General features: G+C 35.4%; 4 protein-coding genes across 4 annotated transcripts; 2 read left to right on the top strand and 2 right to left on the bottom strand.

Annotated features, from left to right (window-relative positions):
* Window positions 1-964: 964 nt before the first annotated feature.
* On the top strand, window positions 965-7,180 carry LOC146733970 (uncharacterized). The gene is made up of 8 exons (XM_085490478.1): window positions 965-1,042; window positions 2,681-2,759; window positions 2,976-2,997; window positions 3,651-4,229; window positions 4,752-5,324; window positions 5,612-5,853; window positions 5,984-6,017; window positions 7,114-7,180. The coding sequence occupies exons 2-8, from the start codon at window positions 2,682-2,684 to the stop codon at window positions 7,128-7,130; spliced, it is 1,545 nt and encodes a 514-aa protein (XP_085346604.1). The 5' UTR covers window positions 965-1,042; window position 2,681; the 3' UTR covers window positions 7,131-7,180.
* On the top strand, window positions 6,023-7,180 carry LOC146733971 (apolipophorin-like; the record flags this gene model as incomplete). Its single annotated transcript, XM_085490772.1, has 2 exons — window positions 6,023-6,261; window positions 6,883-7,180. Coding segments are annotated over 2 exons (249 nt in total), but the record flags the coding sequence as incomplete, so codon positions are not given.
* Window positions 7,181-11,918: 4,738 nt separating this feature from the next.
* Window positions 11,919-13,078, bottom strand: LOC100367665 (apolipophorin-like; the record flags this gene model as incomplete). The annotated part of the gene is made up of 2 exons (XM_006815036.3): window positions 11,919-12,215; window positions 12,837-13,078. Coding segments are annotated over 2 exons (252 nt in total), but the record flags the coding sequence as incomplete, so codon positions are not given.
* LOC146733969 (uncharacterized) lies at window positions 11,919-18,112 on the bottom strand. The gene is made up of 8 exons (XM_085490477.1): window positions 18,049-18,112; window positions 16,333-16,411; window positions 16,096-16,117; window positions 14,869-15,447; window positions 13,774-14,346; window positions 13,245-13,486; window positions 13,083-13,114; window positions 11,919-11,987 (listed from the first exon to the last, which is right to left on the bottom strand). The coding sequence occupies exons 2-8, from the start codon at window positions 16,408-16,410 to the stop codon at window positions 11,969-11,971; spliced, it is 1,545 nt and encodes a 514-aa protein (XP_085346603.1). The 5' UTR covers window position 16,411; window positions 18,049-18,112; the 3' UTR covers window positions 11,919-11,968.
* Between the last annotated feature and the right edge of the window lie 1,616 nt (window positions 18,113-19,728).

The raw sequence follows: 19,728 nt of genomic DNA, 5'->3' as shown, positions 1-19,728 counted from the left end.
ATCTCGGCCAGTGAAATAAGCCTTCCCATTGAGTCTGTGGTACACTCACCCAGGGTAGGGGTTCGACCTTTTTGATGTTCAGCCATGAGTCTGATGAGATAACTATTAGGCTACCAGTGACCAGTTAGTTCATTGCAGTTCGTATTGCTGTGGCGACAAAATTGTCTTCAAATACGAGTTGTTTAGCTTAACTTAAGTATTTATGCGTTTTCACTGGCAAATATGATACATCACCCAAGGCTCATACTTATAGATTGTGTACTTTACACAAAGTGTTCGCCTAGCTATATGTTATCTTGAAATTTACTTCTGGGCAGTAGTTTTGAGTATTGTACCGAATTTAACAGAAAAGTCTTTTTTGTCACCTAAAAAACACATTAGATCGATGAATCCCACATGCGTCATGCTACGTCGTTCTGTTAATCCTTCTCTTCTGAAAATCGTGTCATCATCAATAATAAATAATATTGGTATGAAGCGTATATCTTTGGAAATTAGCAATGCTCAGAGAATGAGATGATGGTTTCATCATCACACTCGGTCCAAATCATCTCCGAACCATAATAGCTTTACCCTTGTTCACCAAATCGAAGGTGAACGACAGTACAATTAAAGAACAAACATGACTCTCATGGGAACTAATAAATATATTACGTGGACAATACAATCGACGTTTAACAGCAATGTTTTTCGACAACATTTGTAATTATATATTTTAAAACATTTCTTATTTCATATATTTTGAGTTTTCGTTAAAAAAGTACACATCAGATCGATGAATGTGAGATACGTCATGCCACGTCGCCCTGTCAATCGTTCCTATCTGACAAGCTTTCTATCATCTGTCAGAATTACGATTGGTATGAAACTAACAGCTGTAGAGACTGGGAATGGTACACGGACAGAAGGATGGTCCGGTAGTCGCATATGAACAAGATATAATGCATTTTGTAAATCCAGAGTGTCACATCAGCGAATTCAACTGAAGCTTCAAGAATTCCGAGTAGCTCGAAACTTACCAGGACGCAACGTAACGAGTAAGGTAGGCTCATTATATTGTATACCACCTACGGTTAGTTCCAGTTCGTATATGTGAGTGTTTAAACAACTGAGATATAGTGAATTCATTTACAGCGTGTTTGGTTTCATCAAACGCACCTTGACTCCAGAGTGCCTGTTCAATATGATACCTTTCTAAGCCACTTCCTACAAATTTATAAAAATCTGTTTGTTTTTTATATTACTTTGGGTCACATGGAATTCCTCTTCATTGATAGATTCAACGACGATAACGGTTTCCGCGGACACACAAACAACAGCCAACCTTTCCAACAAAATTCGAACTGCTTATTAAATCGCCATCCAAATGCCCGGTCAAAAATCCAATAATAAAATAATATAAAAGTGATCTTCCTGTGCAAGGTGTCTTCGACTTCAGTACTTATTTTAAGCGCAACATAAACGCATTATTACCAAAGTATGTATATCAAGAACGGTTGGAAATTTGATGGAAGTTGTGCCAAAAGTGAGTCATCGCTGTTAATTTAGCGGCTTGGTGGTAGGGAGGTTTTCGTGGAGATACCGAACTAATACCACAATCTGATTGCCAAACTCACAAAACGGTTATAAAAGAACTTTGAATTTATCCGCATACTTTAACCCAGCTCTCCGTTGTAATATCTGAATCCTGTCTCCCCCTCCAATTCTTTCAACTAGTCAACCAACATTTTTCTATAGTAAATTGTGGAAGGCGATTCCCTCTCGAGCAGAAACATTGTTTCACAGACAGCTAGTGTTTTGCAACTAACTTGATTACCAGACCGTATTTTCGCTTAATGGGTGTTACAACTTACATCAAGCAGCGGAATTCCAGAACTTTCATAATAATTTATATTCATTTAATTTACATGTGTCTGCCCTATCCACACTGGTCACACTGGTCACATAGTGTGTATTACTGACGTGATAGTTGCATGCGTGCGACAAATTAATTTCAGTTTTGCTCTAACACCGGAATTACACCACACTGGAAATATTGTTCTACGTCATTCTAAACATTGTCTCGTTGTTGAAAGACAGTAATTTTGTATGTTTCCGTGGACAAATAGGGCCATGGCTTTATTCGACTACAAATTCCACTACAATTACCACAATGTTAGTTATACCTACAATCGTATAAAAACGTTCCCGAAGAAAGCGATATTTATTTCTAATCTGGTATATTACCAACACAGACCAATGTATTGCATAGTAGTGAATTTAGTCGAACTGGGACTATGCCACTAGGGGAATAGTCAGCAACAAATACAGGTGTACTTGCAGACGAAATAAATATTACACTATTACTGGCCATATCAACCAATCTTCCTGTCTTACTTTTTTTTCTCTAAATCACTTAGCTCGAAATATAGTACAGTAAGAAATTTGTTTCGTGAAGTAATCAGGAGTTCAAGCAGAAGCATGTCAACTTGAAAGCATAACCACAATGTGTATGGCTTTACGAGTTTTATAGCACATATATTGGTTACAAAGTGAGGCTAAAACTGCAATGGTCTCGATAGACGGATTCTACAAACTTGCAAATTTCGATAAAACTAATAAGTGGTTTATATTATCGTGTTGAACATTGTTCAGATTACCATTAAACAAACATGTAACAACAATGTAATCTTGATTCCAGGATGCAGGTATATTTGCTGTACTGTATAACAGTTTGTCTATGTATCCACCATGTACTTGGCGCAAAGCTTGAAGATAAGGTACATTTTTAGCCTGAGATAATAATCGAATTATTACATTCATTCTATTGAAATTTAGTTTTTAAACTACTTGTGGTTCATTCGTATTTAAATGTTCTTCAGAAATATTTTATTGTATAATATCTTATTGTGTAATCAGTATGGCACACGGAACATTTTACAATTTTGGAAAAGAAGTTGCATATTCGTGAATTAGCATCGACTTTTTTTTTTCAGAAGTCATTACAAAAACGTGCAGGTAAGCAGGTATTTCACTGTGTGGTTATTTCAAATTTTCTAAATATTTCTAAATATCGATTGTTTTGTCTTTTTTTCCCCAGATATATGTTAGCATTTATAGAATAATCAATGAAAAGTATAGTAATCTTTAAATTCATATTACGTTTTCGTCTAATAGAAGTGTTGGGAATTCATGATGAATGTTTTCAGTCATACACTAACATTAGTTGTGACGTCGCAATATATGACTATGATTTTATGAATCAATATTCCACTTGTAAAACTATGGCTATTTCTGTATTTATTTTGAAACTTATATACGAATTTGTCACTATTTCGTTGGGGATTCGGGTCGTCGCCTATACAATTAGTGGTTACATACATTTCAAACATCAACGAATGCATCATTATATTTATTTATTGTTGGTGGTGCACTTTTTCAGATACAAAACGTTGAGGAACAAAATCCGACACATTATTGAGATGAACATACCTGTCTAATAACATCTGGAAAAGATGTTTTGTTGTAGTCAAGTGGTACTATTCATTCGTGTGTTATGATAACTTGCAAACAAATTAATCCAGCTGAAAATCAAACTTCCCGTACAGTTTGTGTGTCTTAACATCATTTGAGTCACCGATATTATATTTCCAACTGTAATCTTTTTTCAGTACCAGCCAGTCTATTATATTATAAAGACACAAATTCTAATGTAAGAATTACTACACCTGTACCAGACTTGACCGAAGTCACGTTTTGTCTATGGATGAGGTCAACTAACACCAATGATGGTACAATGGTATCCTATGCAGTACCTGGTAGTCACAACGAGATGACTCTCTTCGATTACGGTTATCTTGGTTTATTGATCAATCTAGAATACAGGGCGATAAATGGAGTTGCTATCAATGATGGTGAGTGCCACTATGTCTGCGTGACATGGGCATCAGCGACTGGTCGATGGGAGGCATTCATTGATGGTGTATCAGTTGGAGTTGGCACAATTTCCAAAGGAAAACCGATTCAGGGTGGTGGTGTTCTGATACTGGGCCAGGAACAAGACAGTGTTGGTGGAGGTTTTGACCCAAATCAAGCGTTCATTGGTCGATTGACGGGATTCAACTTGTGGGATTATATACTTACTAAGCAGGAAATTATTGATAAACTTGACCAGGGCAATATTTATTCATGGGACTTTAATCACCTTCTAATGCAGGGTACCGAGGAAAAGAGAGATGATGATATATGTCGTGAGTATTATCCTTAATTATCAAAGAATAAAATAATATCAACATATAATAATAAAATCACTATCATGCGCCACAAACTAATCTGTGTGACAGCCTTTTGTGCATAATGTCAAAAAATATCACTACCCATTTAAGATTCGTATGATTTAATTGATCTAATTAATACATGTTTCAACATCGAAGGTTACCTTTTATGGGCTCTCTGCATGTAACGTCACGAGAGCTTCACTACGTGTTGGAGGTATATAGTATTTGCATCAGTATAGAGAATATATTTGTTTATTTTCAGCCATGTTCTTCCAATAAATAAAACGCTTGCATATAATCCCAGAGAGTGTTTGTTGACAATTATTTTTATATATTTTGTTTCAATCGTGAAGAATTTACATTATGCTGGTGATATAACTTTCATGCTTTTTACATATTAGCATTATTAGCCATATGAATATGTAGATGCATTAACTGCATTTGAATGCACAATTGTGACATTTCAAAGCCTAAACTATTTTGTTTACATTTCAGCAAGTCTAATATGTTATAACGACACAGACTCTAATGTAAGAATTACTACGCCTGTGCCATCATTGACTGAAGTCACTTTCTGTCTATGGATGAAGTCAACTAGCACCAATGACGGTACCCTAGTTTCTTACGCAGTACCTGGTACTGACAACGAGATGATTTTGTATGATTATGGTTATTTGAGATTACTCATCAATGGTATTTATAGATCGACAACTGGCGTTGCTGTCAATGATGGTGTGTGCCACTATATCTGTTTGACATGGACTTCAGTTACAGGTCGATGGCAAATATTCGTAGATGGAGTGTTAGTTGGATATGGTACAGTTTCCCAAGGAACACCGATTCAGGGAGGTGGTGTTCTAGTGCTGGGTCAAGATCAAGACAACGTTGGTGGAGGTTTTCACCCATTTCAAGCGTTTGTTGGCAAAATGACGAAATTCAACTTGTGGGATCGTGTGCTTACAAACCAAGAAATTAAAAATAAGCTTGACTATGGCAATATTTATTCATGGGACATTTCAACCCTTTTGCTGCAGGGTACTGAGAAAATCAGAGATGTGGATATATGTAGTAAGTATTGTATGATTAAAACAATGAAATAATATTATACAATTACAAATAAACACTACCCTACACCGCATGCATTTTGCATCATGTCCACAATGGATACTAACTACAATTCTTAGATTATAAATCATAATTTAATAACATGTGTATGATCCAAATGACACCAATTATAGCGTCCTTCATGGTACGTGATTTAGTCAAGCGTCTTGTTGTAAACTATCACCTTATATAAATTAATGTTGCCATGCTGCCAAATTCATTGTTATGATCTTTATTCAACTTTTCAACAGGTGGCGCTGTTACATGTGATCCTCATTTCACCACATTGGATGGTCGTCATTACAGCCATCAAGGCGTCTGCTGGTACACCCTGGTGAAAGATAGCTCCAAGCCCAAACCAGATTTCGAAATCACTGCTAGGTTTGAACCACGAGAAGATCATCCAAATGGTGAAATAAAAACCCGGGCGGTAGCTCTAAATATTACAGTAGGAGATGACTGTGTTGAAGTGGACAGACTTGACGTAGTTTCTGTAAGTAACTTGGAACAATTCAAAGCATTATTTGTTTTCTGTCTTTGTAATTAACAAATTATTATGATTAATAAATATATACTACAACATTATTCCTCCATTAATTACACAATTGTCTACTTTATTATAGAAACATGCAAAGGGAGCAGCGTCCAAGATACATATCATTCAAACTGATAAAAACATTTTACTAAGTTTCACACTTAAAGATACCACTTTCAAGATTGATTGGACATTACGAAGACATATATTCAGTATTGATATATCTGGTCTTGATTATGAAGACAAGCTGCGTGGGTTATTGGGTAATTACAATGGTGATAGCCATGATGACTTTCAAAAGCCCGATGGTACTATGGCTAATGACGCTGTTGAATTTGGCGAGAGTTGGAAAGTACCAGGAATTGAGTAAGTATAAATCTAATTCCTTTCAAACTTTATTACGAACGTCATTTTTGTCTTCCATTTAATCAAATATGGCCGACTTGCGGCTAATTAAATTATCAAATAGACATACATCCAACTATTTCCTGTGTTCGTAGTACACGAAAATGTGATGTGATATAAAATAGATAGATGTCGGTAAACTGAGCTAAATCTCAAAAAGATAATTATTATGAAATTATATATGAAATTGAGCGAACTTCATAATTCGATTCGAACGCACTTTGGATTTAAATCTCGTGCACTGTTTTGAATATTCTTTGACATTAATATAAATTGACGACAATACAATATGTTAATAGAATAGTCTACTCATCTGCATATAAAATATAATTGTTCGTGTAAGCCTTCACAATGATTGATTACCCAGAATGCCTTTGTTTACATTTACATGACACACAACGAAGTTTATTTGTGACACTGAGTCACAAATTACAGTAATAGTATATCCATAACTACAATAAAGTGTAGAGTTGAATGACGGAGCAGTTGTTGTTGTTTCCTTTGTTCAAATATTAGAGTCATCCACACCATCGATTATCACTTCAGTATATTTTATTTTCTGCATTATTCTTTGTATTACAGGTGTGACTAACCGTATATTGGAAATCAAGGACAATTTTAATGGTTTAATGGACTCGTTTTCATAGCATGTTAGCGGCGTACCGTTTTTTTTTCAGGAAATGCATGGCTCTATATCGAAATCATTACTGATTATGTTATAGTAAAATATGGGTCACATTCTGAGGTTGAATTGTGCTAATATAGATACTTATACTACTAGTCATAGTTAATCGTCTAATATAACTTACGGTAATGGGTTTATGTGCTAAATATAATCTAATGTAATAGTGGTATATTAAATAAATGGTCAACGCAGGAATATGTGTAATGTTGTTCTGTGATGTATGAGAATATTAGAGCTTTGAGAGTCTGTCGGAAAAATTGTTTACTACCTTCTGTTATTACTCATATCTTGTTTATTATATCAAAGAAATAATGATACAAGTTGGTTTAATTAAATTCGGTGCCATCAAATATTCTCTGAGTGAGTATGTCGCCAATGGAGTTGTAAATCAACATGATGAACTTGCAGTATTTTTATCTTAATACTAGGGAATAATGTTAACCCCAATCAGAAAACGGTAAAATCGTCCCACTCTTTTTCGCGTTAGTTGAGGTTGTCGCTTCCCAGGAGATCCGTTCAGCCCTGCATTGACAACATACAAACTTCAAGAGCGAGCTGGCCTGTTTTCCGTTCTTTTCAATTCACATCGTAAAATATACCATGCTGTCACGAGTTTATTTGTATCAACCAAATGCACACTTACAGACAACACGTTATGTTAAACCGTTGGAAACAATTAAGCGGAATAGTTGACAAATCATCCGTTAATACGAAAGTCTCAGTCAATCGGCGAATCCGGTGCGAGTACTTGAGAATCAAGGTTGGTTAGACGTATAACAACATACGTGGTAGTCTTTCCTTAGGAGCAATATAGTTGATGACATCAGTGTTCTATATATTTATTCTATATATTTAGGCTTCGAAATAGTGTTTCATATCAATTTCCTAGCTAGGAGCTAGAATTGCCACTATATCTTTTGGCAATGGGAGGTATGGTAACGTTATTATTGCAGGAGATGCAATACTCATGTCACTGAGAATGGATGGATCTGTAAATGATCATTTCCATCGTGCTGCACACAAGTGTAATCTAAAACCTACAGAAATGTATGCAGAGGTGGTGGAGACAGTGCCACGTACAATGTCGGAATCTCAGAGTAAACCATTCCATCTTGCAGGTGTTAATGGTGTCAAGAATGATGGGTTTCTAAGCAGACTCTGATTCCAAAGCAGATACTTACAAAGCATTGCATTGTAAATTAATACTTGTAAATGCATTGGTGTATGTGCAATGGGAGCATAACATGACAAGATTGCTTTATATCTCCAACAATTGTCGTGAAACTGCATATACAATTGGCACACTGCTAGTTTAAGCAGTAATCCTGAAGTACTTTAATACAAATGGATAGCACATACACAATGTAGTATTAACTAACTATACAGCTATTACATAATGTGTACTAAGAATGTAAATGTCTAAGTATTCACCGTGTACATTTATACATGGAAATATACATTAGTAAAGGTAAGAGTTTCAGTAATCACAATATGAATGTGTCTGGCACATTCCATGACAAAATAATTATCATTAACGATATATCATGCTAGCCCGACAATTAAACGCTGGCTGGATAAAGATACACAATACAAGTTACTCTAAATGAAGACTAACGTTATAAAAAGTAATAGTTTGATCAAGAGGTAAATCCTGGCAATATACAATAATAAATGTCACAGTCAGTTCTTATACTTTCTACACGATGCTCAATGTCACATAAATCAAGTTTTAGTAGATATTCAATTTGATTAAATATCGATTAGGGGAAGTCGCGTGATATTGGTGGTAGGTATTTTCTTTTCTGCTTCAAGGTAATTCTAGGTAATCTTCTGAAGCAGTGAATTTCAAATGCATTGATTATCTTTTCCAGACTTTTGGTGTAGGTCTTTTTTCACTTCCGTGTTGAACAATAGATGTTATCAGTGACTTGAGCAATTTGTAATTTATTGAAGTATTTATTGAGCTTGATTATTTTGTCCAGTTTTGCGAGTTGGTTTGTAGCAATCGCAGGCTTCTTCTTAATTTCGTGTTCTGAAGTAACATCTTCATTTAGGGTTGAGGTATTGGTACGTCTTCACTTCTTCTAACTCTGTGCCGTTAACTGTGATCTCACTCACTAGAGTAACACAGCATCTATAACCAATTTCAATCAGTTTTTAGAAAGAAATTCAGTCGAGAGAATTGACCTTCCCACACAGACGAATATAATTCGACTATTTCCCATCAAACGCGAATACTGACAGCCACTGGGATTTCACAGACTTATTCCTAAACAAAGTCATTCCAACACCATACTATAGATGGCGCTGTCACATAACTTTAATATTATCAGTACTTATGCCAAAGCTGCTGCAACAACATCAGATGAATGACATAAGTGCATATAAGGTTGGTTTTATCAAATAAATGATGGAGACAAAACCCTGTGATCAATCATAAATAATTTTCAGTGATTAATGCGTTTGTATATCCTGCAAACGAAATTATGTGGTAAATGGTTCCAAAGAATGTTAATCTATTTTGAGTAAATTAGTTATGGTATGAAACATCCTGTGACATGCTTCAATTTAATTAGTTGATTGAGTAGTATGGCGCCAAGTAATAGTACTGTCATTTTACTTAAATGCGATAACTTGACTGTAATGTTGATAATACGTATAGTAAATTTTACAATAAAACAAGTGAATGGATTTTTTGGTCAATGCAAAAGTAAATATAGCTGGCAGGACCATGGATGGAACCATTTCACCGAATTTAAAATTGAAGTATTTTGTAACTAAATATCAAATTCAGCAATTTACAACACAGTCCACAACAATCAACGGTAACTATGGATTTGTGATGTCCAAGAGAAAATCATCAAATGCATTTTTATTGGTCCATGTGTAAACTACTCTGCACACTTGCTTGTAAGTCCTGCTGATCACATTGGTCATATTGGTAGCGGAACGATATAAACTTCTCTCTCTCTTTTCTGTGTTGAGTTTCATAAAGGAAACCCAGGCGGCTGATGCGGAATAGGTTCAGTAAATAGGGCGAAGGATTGCGGAATCAAATCAAAATGGGAAGAGATGTCACGGTTGGCGCCCGTCGTGAAAGCTTACTAGGAAAACTGGAAGCAACTCGGAATAAGGAATGATGATCGAAGTGATTTGTTGTTGAATCAGATGAGGACACAAAATGGAACTGAACTATAAACTGAGTTTAGATGACATAATTATGTATTTCTATTTTGATTTAGTGTAACTAGAAATTTAGAAGTACAAAAACCGCACTTGTGCGTAAAGGATAAACTACTCCATATAGTTTTTTATTATTTTATATTTTATGTGTGGCTGAAAAGGTCTAAAACTACATTTCTACTGCTGGGCTGCAGACCAGCATTGGGAGTTGGGGGAGAGAGAGATTGAATTGACAAACAAAATGGCGTTGAACTCAGGGGGAGGGGACCTTATATATTGTGGTGTTTTGATTTACTGTACTCGTTACTGGTATATTTTCTTTCCTGCACAGCCTCAGTTATGGTGATATACATTCACCAAACGATCTCCCACCACGTGACAGCGGGAGAGCTGAAGGGAGAAATAAGATAAGCACGTTAACAAAGATGTCTATTATTAGATCGTATTGAAGACAAGCCAGCTCCTCAATGCGGAGTAGCCACACAAAGGTCCCCCCGCATTTTACGCCACAATACCAATAGTAATCCCAACAGATAACGAGATTGCCAGGACAACGTGGCGTGACGTATGTGACATTCATCGATCTGATGTGTAGTTTTATAATTAAAATTCAAAATATATATTTTAAAACATTTTTAATTTCTGATAATTACCAATATTGTCGAATAACATGTGTTTCTTTTTAACGTCGTTTATGACACAAACACACATTGGTACATAAAAATAAAGTTTATTACGTTGGCAAAACAGGGGACACACACTTTGTAAGTTTCTGCTTTGGAATCAGAGTCTGCTTAGAAACCCATCATTCTTGACACCATTAACACCTGCAAGATGGAATGGTTTACTCTGAGATTCCGACATTGTACGTGGCACTGTCTCCACCACCTCTGCATACATTTCTGTAGGTTTTAGATTACACTTGTGTGCAGCACGATGGAAATGATCATTTACAGATCCATCCATTCTCAGTGACATGAGTATTGCATCTCCTGCAATAATAACGTTACCATACCTCCCATTGCCAAAAGATATAGTGGCAATTCTAGCTCCTAGCTAGGAAATTGATATGAAACACTATTTCGAAGCCTAAATATATAGAATAAATATATAGAACACTGATGTCATCAACTATATTGCTCCTAAGGAAAGACTACCACGTATGTTGTTATACGTCTAACCAACCTTGATTCTCAAGTACTCGCACCGGATTCGCCGATTGACTGAGACTTTCGTATTAACGGATGATTTGTCAACTATTCCGCTTAATTGTTTCCAACGGTTTAACATAACGTGTTGTCTGTAAGTGTGCATTTGGTTGATACAAATAAACTCGTGACAGCATGGTATATTTTACGATGTGAATTGAAAAGAACGGAAAACAGGCCAGCTCGCTCTTGAAGTTTGTATGTTGTCAATGCAGGGCTGAACGGATCTCCTGGGAAGCGACAACCTCAACTAACGCGAAAAAGAGTGGGACGATTTTACCGTTTTCTGATTGGGGTTAACATTATTCCCTAGTATTAAGATAAAAATACTGCAAGTTCATCATGTTGATTTACAACTCCATTGGCGACATACTCACTCAGAGAATATTTGATGGCACCGAATTTAATTAAACCAACTTGTATCATTATTTCTTTGATATAATAAACAAGATATGAGTAATAACAGAAGGTAGTAAACAATTTTTCCGACAGACTCTCAAAGCTCTAATATTCTCATACATCACAGAACAACATTACACATATTCCTGCGTTGACCATTTATTTAATATACCACTATTACATTAGATTATATTTAGCACATAAACCCATTACCGTAAGTTATATTAGACGATTAACTATGACTAGTAGTATAAGTATCTATATTAGCACAATTCAACCTCAGAATGTGACACATATTTTACTATAACATAATCAGTAATGATTTCGATATAGAGCCATGCATTTCCTGAAAAAAAACGGTACGCCGCTAACATGCTATGAAAACGAGTCCATTAAACCATTAAAATTGTCCTTGATTTCCAATATACGGTTAGTCACACCTGTAATACAAAGAATAATGCAGAAAATAAAATATACTGAAGTGATAATCGATGGTGTGGATGACTCTAATATTTGAACAAAGGAAACAACAACAACTGCTCCGTCATTCAACTCTACACTTTATTGTAGTTATGGATATACTATTACTGTAATTTGTGACTCAGTGTCACAAATAAACTTCGTTGTGTGTCATGTAAATGTAAACAAAGGCATTCTGGGTAATCAATCATTGTGAAGGCTTACACGAACAATTATATTTTATATGCAGATGAGTAGACTATTCTATTAACATATTGTATTGTCGTCAATTTATATTAATGTCAAAGAATATTCAAAACAGTGCACGAGATTTAAATCCAAAGTGCGTTCGAATCGAATTATGAAGTTCGCTCAATTTCATATATAATTTCATAATAATTATCTTTTTGAGATTTAGCTCAGTTTACCGACATCTATCTATTTTATATCACATCACATTTTCGTGTACTACGAACACAGGAAATAGTTGGATGTATGTCTATTTGATAATTTAATTAGCCGCAAGTCGGCCATATTTGATTAAATGGAAGACAAAAATGACGTTCGTAATAAAGTTTGAAAGGAATTAGATTTATACTTACTCAATTCCTGGTACTTTCCAACTCTCACCAAATTCAACAGCGTCATTAGCCATAGTACCATCGGGCTTTTGAAAGTCATCATGGCTATCACCATTGTAATTACCCAATAACCCACGCAGCTTGTCTTCATAATCAAGACCAGATATATCAATACTGAATATATGTCTTCGTAATGTCCAATCAATCTTGAAAGTGGTATCTTTAAGTGTGAAACTTAGTAAAATGTTTTTATCAGTTTGAATGATATGTATCTTGGACGCTGCTCCCTTTGCATGTTTCTATAATAAAGTAGACAATTGTGTAATTAATGGAGGAATAATGTTGTAGTATATATTTATTAATCATAATAATTTGTTAATTACAAAGACAGAAAACAAATAATGCTTTGAATTGTTCCAAGTTACTTACAGAAACTACGTCAAGTCTGTCCACTTCAACACAGTCATCTCCTACTGTAATATTTAGAGCTACCGCCCGGGTTTTTATTTCACCATTTGGATGATCTTCTCGTGGTTCAAACCTAGCAGTGATTTCGAAATCTGGTTTGGGCTTGGAGCTATCTTTCACCAGGGTGTACCAGCAGACGCCTTGATGGCTGTAATGACGACCATCCAGTGTGGTGAAATGAGGATCACATGTAACAGCGCCACCTGTTGAAAAGTTGAATAAAGATCATAACAATGAATTTGGCAGCATGGCAACATTAATTTATATAAGGTGATAGTTTACAACAAGACGCTTGACTAAATCACGTACCATGAAGGACGCTATAATTGGTGTCATTTGGATCATACACATGTTATTAAATTATGATTTATAATCTAAGAATTGTAGTTAGTATCCATTGTGGACATGATGCAAAATGCATGCGGTGTAGGGTAGTGTTTATTTGTAATTGTATAATATTATTTCATTGTTTTAATCATACAATACTTACTACATATATCCACATCTCTGATTTTCTCAGTACCCTGCAGCAAAAGGGTTGAAATGTCCCATGAATAAATATTGCCATAGTCAAGCTTATTTTTAATTTCTTGGTTTGTAAGCACACGATCCCACAAGTTGAATTTCGTCATTTTGCCAACAAACGCTTGAAATGGGTGAAAACCTCCACCAACGTTGTCTTGATCTTGACCCAGCACTAGAACACCACCTCCCTGAATCGGTGTTCCTTGGGAAACTGTACCATATCCAACTAACACTCCATCTACGAATATTTGCCATCGACCTGTAACTGAAGTCCATGTCAAACAGATATAGTGGCACACACCATCATTGACAGCAACGCCAGTTGTCGATCTATAAATACCATTGATGAGTAATCTCAAATAACCATAATCATACAAAATCATCTCGTTGTCAGTACCAGGTACTGCGTAAGAAACTAGGGTACCGTCATTGGTGCTAGTTGACTTCATCCATAGACAGAAAGTGACTTCAGTCAATGATGGCACAGGCGTAGTAATTCTTACATTAGAGTCTGTGTCGTTATAACATATTAGACTTGCTGAAATGTAAACAAAATAGTTTAGGCTTTGAAATGCCACAATTGTGCATTCAAATGCAGTTAATGCATCTACATATTCATATGGCCAATAATGCTAATATGTAAAAAGCATGAAAGTTATATCACCAGCATAATGTAAATTCTTCACGATTGAAACAAAATATATAAAAATAATTGTCAACAAACACTCTCTGGGATTATATGCAAGCGTTTTATTTATTGGAAGAACATGGCTGAAAATAAACAAATATATTCTCTATACTGATGCAAATACTATATACCTCCAACACGTAGTGAAGCTCTCGTGACGTTACATGCAGAGAGCCCATAAAAGGTAACCTTCGATGTTGAAACATGTATTAATTAGATCAATTAAATCATACGAATCTTAAGTGGGTAGTGATATTTTTTGACATTATGCACAAAAGGCTGTCACACAGGTTAGTTTGTGGCGCATGATAGTGATTTTATTATTATATGTTGATACTATTTTATTCTTTGATAATTAAGGATAATACTCACGACATATATCATCATCTCTCTTTTCCTCGGTACCCTGCATTAGAAGGTGATTAAAGTCCCATGAATAAATATTGCCCTGGTCAAGTTTATCAATAATTTCCTGCTTAGTAAGTATATAATCCCACAGGTTGAATCCCGTCAATCGACCAATGAACGCTTGATTTGGGTCAAAACCTCCACCAACACTGTCTTGTTCCTGGCCCAGTATCAGAACACCACCACCCTGAATCGGTTTTCCTTTGGAAATTGTGCCAACTCCAACTGATACACCATCAATGAATGCCTCCCATCGACCAGTCGCTGATGCCCATGTCACGCAGACATAGTGGCACTCACCATCATTGATAGCAACTCCATTTATCGCCCTGTATTCTAGATTGATCGATAAACCAAGATAACCGTAATCGAAGAGAACCATCTCGTTGAGACTACCAGGTACTGCATAGGATACCATTGTACCATCATTGGTGTTAGTTGACCTCATCCATAGACAAAACGTGACTTCGGTCAAGTCTGGTACAGGTGTAGTAATTCTTACATTAGAATTTGTGTCTTTATAATATAATAGACTGACTGGTACTGAAAATAGATTACAGTTGGAAATATAATATCGGTGACTCAAATGATGTTAAGACACACAAACTGTACGGGAAGTTTGATTTTCAGCTGGATTAATTTATTTGCAAGTTATCATAACACACGAATGAATAGTACCACTTGACTACAACAAAACATCTTTTCCAGATGTTATTAGACAGGTATGTTCATCTCAATAATGTGTTGGATTTTGTTCCTCAACGTGTTGTATCTGAAAAAGTGCACCACCAACAATTAATAAATATAATGATGCATTCGTTGATGTTTGAAATGTATGTAACCACTAATTGTATAGGCGACGACCCGAATCCCCAACGAAATAGTGACAAATTCTTATATAAGTTTCAAAATAAATACAGAAATAGCCATAGTTTTACAAGTGGATTATTGATTCATAAAATCATAGTCATATATTGCGACGTCACACCTAATGTTAATGTATGACTGAAAACATTCATCATGAATTCCCAACACTTCTATTAGACGAAAACGTAATATGAATTTAAAGATTACTATACTTTTCATTGATTATTCTATAAATGCTAACATATATCTGGGGAAAAAAAGACAAAACAATCGATATTTAGAAAATTTGAAATAACCACACAGTGGTTACCTGCACCTGCTTACCTGCACGTTTTTGTAATGACTTCTGAAAAAAAAAGTCAATGCTAATTCACGAATATGCAACTTCTTTTCCAAAATTGTAAAATGTTCCGTGTGCCATACTGATTACACAATAAGATATTATACAATAAAATATTTCTGAAGAACATTTAAATACGAATGAACCACAAGTAGTTTCAAAACTAAATTTCAATAGAATGAATGTAACAATTCGATTATTATCTCAGGCTAAAAATGTACCTTATCTTCAAGCTTTGCGCCAAGTACATGGTGGATACATAGACAAACTGTTATACAGTACAGCAAATACACCTGCATCCTGGAATCAAGATTACATTGTTGTTACATGTTTGTTTAATGGTAATCTGAACAATGTTCAACACGATAATATAAACCACTTATTAGTTTTATCGAAATTTGCAAGTTTGTAGAATCCGTCTATCGAGACCATTGCAGTTTTAGCCTCACTTTGTAACCAATATATGTGCTATAAAACTCGTAAAGCCATACACATTGTGGTTATGCTTTCAAGTTGACATGCTTCTGCTTGAACTCCTGATTACTTCACGAAACAAATTTCTTACTGTACTATAATTCGAGCTAAGTGATTTAGAGAAAAAAAGTAAGACAGGAAGATTGGTTGATATGGCCAGTAATATTGTAATATTTATTTCGTCTGCAAGTACACCTGTATTTGTTGCTGACTATTCCCCTAGTGGCATAGTCCCTGTTCGACTAAATTCACTACTATTCAATACATTGGTCTGTGTAGGTAATATGCCAGATTAGAAATAAATATCGCTTTCTTCGGGAACGTTTTTATACGATTGTAGGTATAACTAACATTGTGGTAATTGTAGTAGAATTTGTAGTCGAATAAAGCCATGGCCCTATTTGTCCACGGAAACATACACAATTACTGTCTTTCAACAACGAGACAATGTTTAGAATGACGTACAACAATATTTCCAGTGTGGTGTAATTCCGGTGTTAGAGCAAAACTGAAATTAATTTGTCTCACGCGTGCAACTATCACGTCAGTAATACACACTAGTTATGTGACCAGTGTGGATAGGGCAGACACTTGTAAATTAAATGAATAGCAATTATTATGGAAGTTCTGGAATTCCGCTGCTTGATGTAAGTTGTAACACCCATTAAGCGAAAATACGGTCTGGTAATCAAGTTAGTTGCAAAACACTAGCTGTCTGTGAAACAATGCTTCTGCTCGAGAGGGAATCGCCTTCTACAATTTACTATAGAAAAATGTTGGTTGAATAGTTAAAAGAATTGGAGGGGGAGACAGGATTCAGATATTACAACGGAGAGCTGGGTTAAAGTATGCGGATAAATTCAAAGTTCTTTTATAACCGTTTTGTGTGTTTGGCAATCAGATTGTGGTATTAGTTCGGTATCTCCACGAAAACCTCCCTACCACCAAGCCGCTAAATTAACAGCGATGACTCACTTTTGGCACAACTTCCATCAAATTTCCAACCGTTCTTGATATACAGACTTTGGTAATAATGCGTTTATGTTGTGCTTAAAATAAGTACTGAAGTCGAAGACACCTTGCACAGGAAGATCACTTTTATATTATTTTATTATTGGATTTTTGACCGGGCATTTGGATGGCGATTTAATAAGCAGTTCGAATTTTGTTGGAAAGGTTGGCTGTTGTTTGTGTGTCCGCGGAAACCGTTATCGACGTTGAATCTATCAATGAAGAGGAATTCCATGTGACCCAAAGTAATATAAGAAACAAATAGATTTTTATAAATTTGTAGGAAGTGGCTTAGAAGGGTATCATATTGAACAGGCACTCTGGAGTCAAGGTGCGTTTGATGAAACCAAACACGCTGTAAATGAATTCACTATATCTCAGTTGTTTAAACACTCACATATACGAACTGGAACTAACCGTAGGTGGTATACAATATAATGAGCCTACCTTACTCGTTACGTTGCGTCCTGGTAAGTTTCGAGCAACTCGGAGTTCTTGAAGCTTCAGTTGAATTCGCTGATGTGACACTCTGGATTTACAAAATGCATTATATCTTGTTCATATGCGACTCCTGGACCATCCTTCTGTCCGTGTACCATTCCCAGTCTCTACAGCTGTTAGTTTCATACCAATCGTAATTCTGACAGATGATAGAAAGCTTGTCAGATAGGAACGATTGACAAGACGACGTGGCATGACGTATCTCACATTCATCGACCTGTTGTGTACTTTTATAACGAAAACTCAAAATATCAGAAATAAAAAATATTTCAAAATATATATATTCACCAATGTTGTTGAATAACATGTGTTGTTGTTTAACGTCGATTGCGTAAAATAGTGAATTATTGTGCACGTATTATACCCGTGAGAGTCATGTTCGTTCTATGGTACTATGGTTCTATGGTTAACCGTTGGTTAGCTGAAAAGCTACTATGAGTTGGTCATAATTGGTCATTATGAAATAAGTGTATTTATATACAATTAGTTCAGACATGGTTTGGAACGAGTGTATTTAAAGCATCATATTGTTTTCTACCATTGTTAATCCCCACAGATGTACGATTCACACCAATGTGATGACACGAATGACGGAAAAGGATTGACAGAACGACGCCTGTGGTATCTATCGATCTAATGTGTGTTTTTAGCAAAAACTCGATGTCACCAAATATTTTAAAATTCAAATATTTAATTAATTTAGTTTTGTCAATAAACATCTGTTAGAAGTCGTTCGTGAAAAATTGGTACGATACTCAAACAAAGACGCTTGGTTATCAAAACTGCTGCTCAGAAGTCAATTGTAAGGTAACTTGTGTCATGATATCCTAGTAATATGTTTTGTTGCATTGGACGGTGATATAGATATACTATTCGGACTATATATGGAGGTCATTTATAAAGTTAAAAATGTCAATGGTTCTATGACACAATGCACTATTTAGTCGATGAGGATGTATTGAAATACCAGGAGAACATTATGTCACATAAATAACGACGTTTGTTTTACACAATATTTGTCAAACGTGCAATTAATTAGAAACTGGTATTATCGATGCTTATGTCAATTCAATTCTATATAGTGTTTGCTTTCGCTCAGATGAACCAGAGTAAGTCTACTATATATGGGTATAAATGATAACAAATTTAACTTAAATACACACTCACAATAGAGACATTAAATGAAGAAATAATAGAACTATACTGTAAACTAAGGCATATTTCCCGTCAATCATGTGGATTGCACTTCATATAAGTAATTACTACATTTTACACAACATGAAGGCAAGAATAGTTTATGTGACTCTAAATTCACAATGTGTGAAGTGCAGGTATGAACAGCATATTTGGTTATGGAAAAAATATATGTGAAGTACACAGCCTACAGTTATGAACAGCACATATGGCTAGAATAACAATTTGTATAAAGTACACAATCTACAGGTATGAGCTGGGCGATGATGTAACATATTTGCCAATGAAAAGTCTTATATACTTAAGCTAAACATCTCGTACTTGAGTAAAATTTGTCGTCACAGCAATACGAACTGTAATTTGTGACACCAGACATCACTTCAGGTTGTAGCGTGTCATGCCATGTCCGTCTGTTCCGTGATCTTTTGTTTCATTAC

This window comes from Saccoglossus kowalevskii, chromosome 15 (assembly GCF_978046115.1).
Source record: "Saccoglossus kowalevskii chromosome 15, keSacKowa6.1, whole genome shotgun sequence".
NCBI lineage: Eukaryota > Metazoa > Hemichordata > Enteropneusta > Harrimaniidae > Saccoglossus > Saccoglossus kowalevskii.
This window is presented reverse-complemented; position numbering and strand designations above follow the sequence as displayed.

Bases quoted from the DNA above. Each gene is read 5' to 3' on its own strand.
- LOC146733970 (XM_085490478.1), top strand. From the start codon at position 2,682: ATGCAGGTATATTTGCTGTACTGTATAACAGTTTGTCTATGTATCCAC. The intron at 2,760-2,975 runs GTACATTTTTAG...TTTTTTTTTCAG, and splicing joins GCGCAAAGCTTGAAGATAAG to AAGTCATTACAAAAACGTGC. The intron at 5,854-5,983 runs GTAAGTAACTTG...ACTTTATTATAG, and splicing joins ACAGACTTGACGTAGTTTCT to AAACATGCAAAGGGAGCAGC.
- LOC146733969 (XM_085490477.1), bottom strand. From the start codon at position 16,410: ATGCAGGTGTATTTGCTGTACTGTATAACAGTTTGTCTATGTATCCAC. The intron at 15,448-16,095 runs GTAAGCAGGTGC...ATCTATTTTCAG, and splicing joins GTCATTACAAAAACGTGCAG to TACCAGTCAGTCTATTATAT. The intron at 13,115-13,244 runs GTAAGTAACTTG...ACTTTATTATAG, and splicing joins ACAGACTTGACGTAGTTTCT to AAACATGCAAAGGGAGCAGC.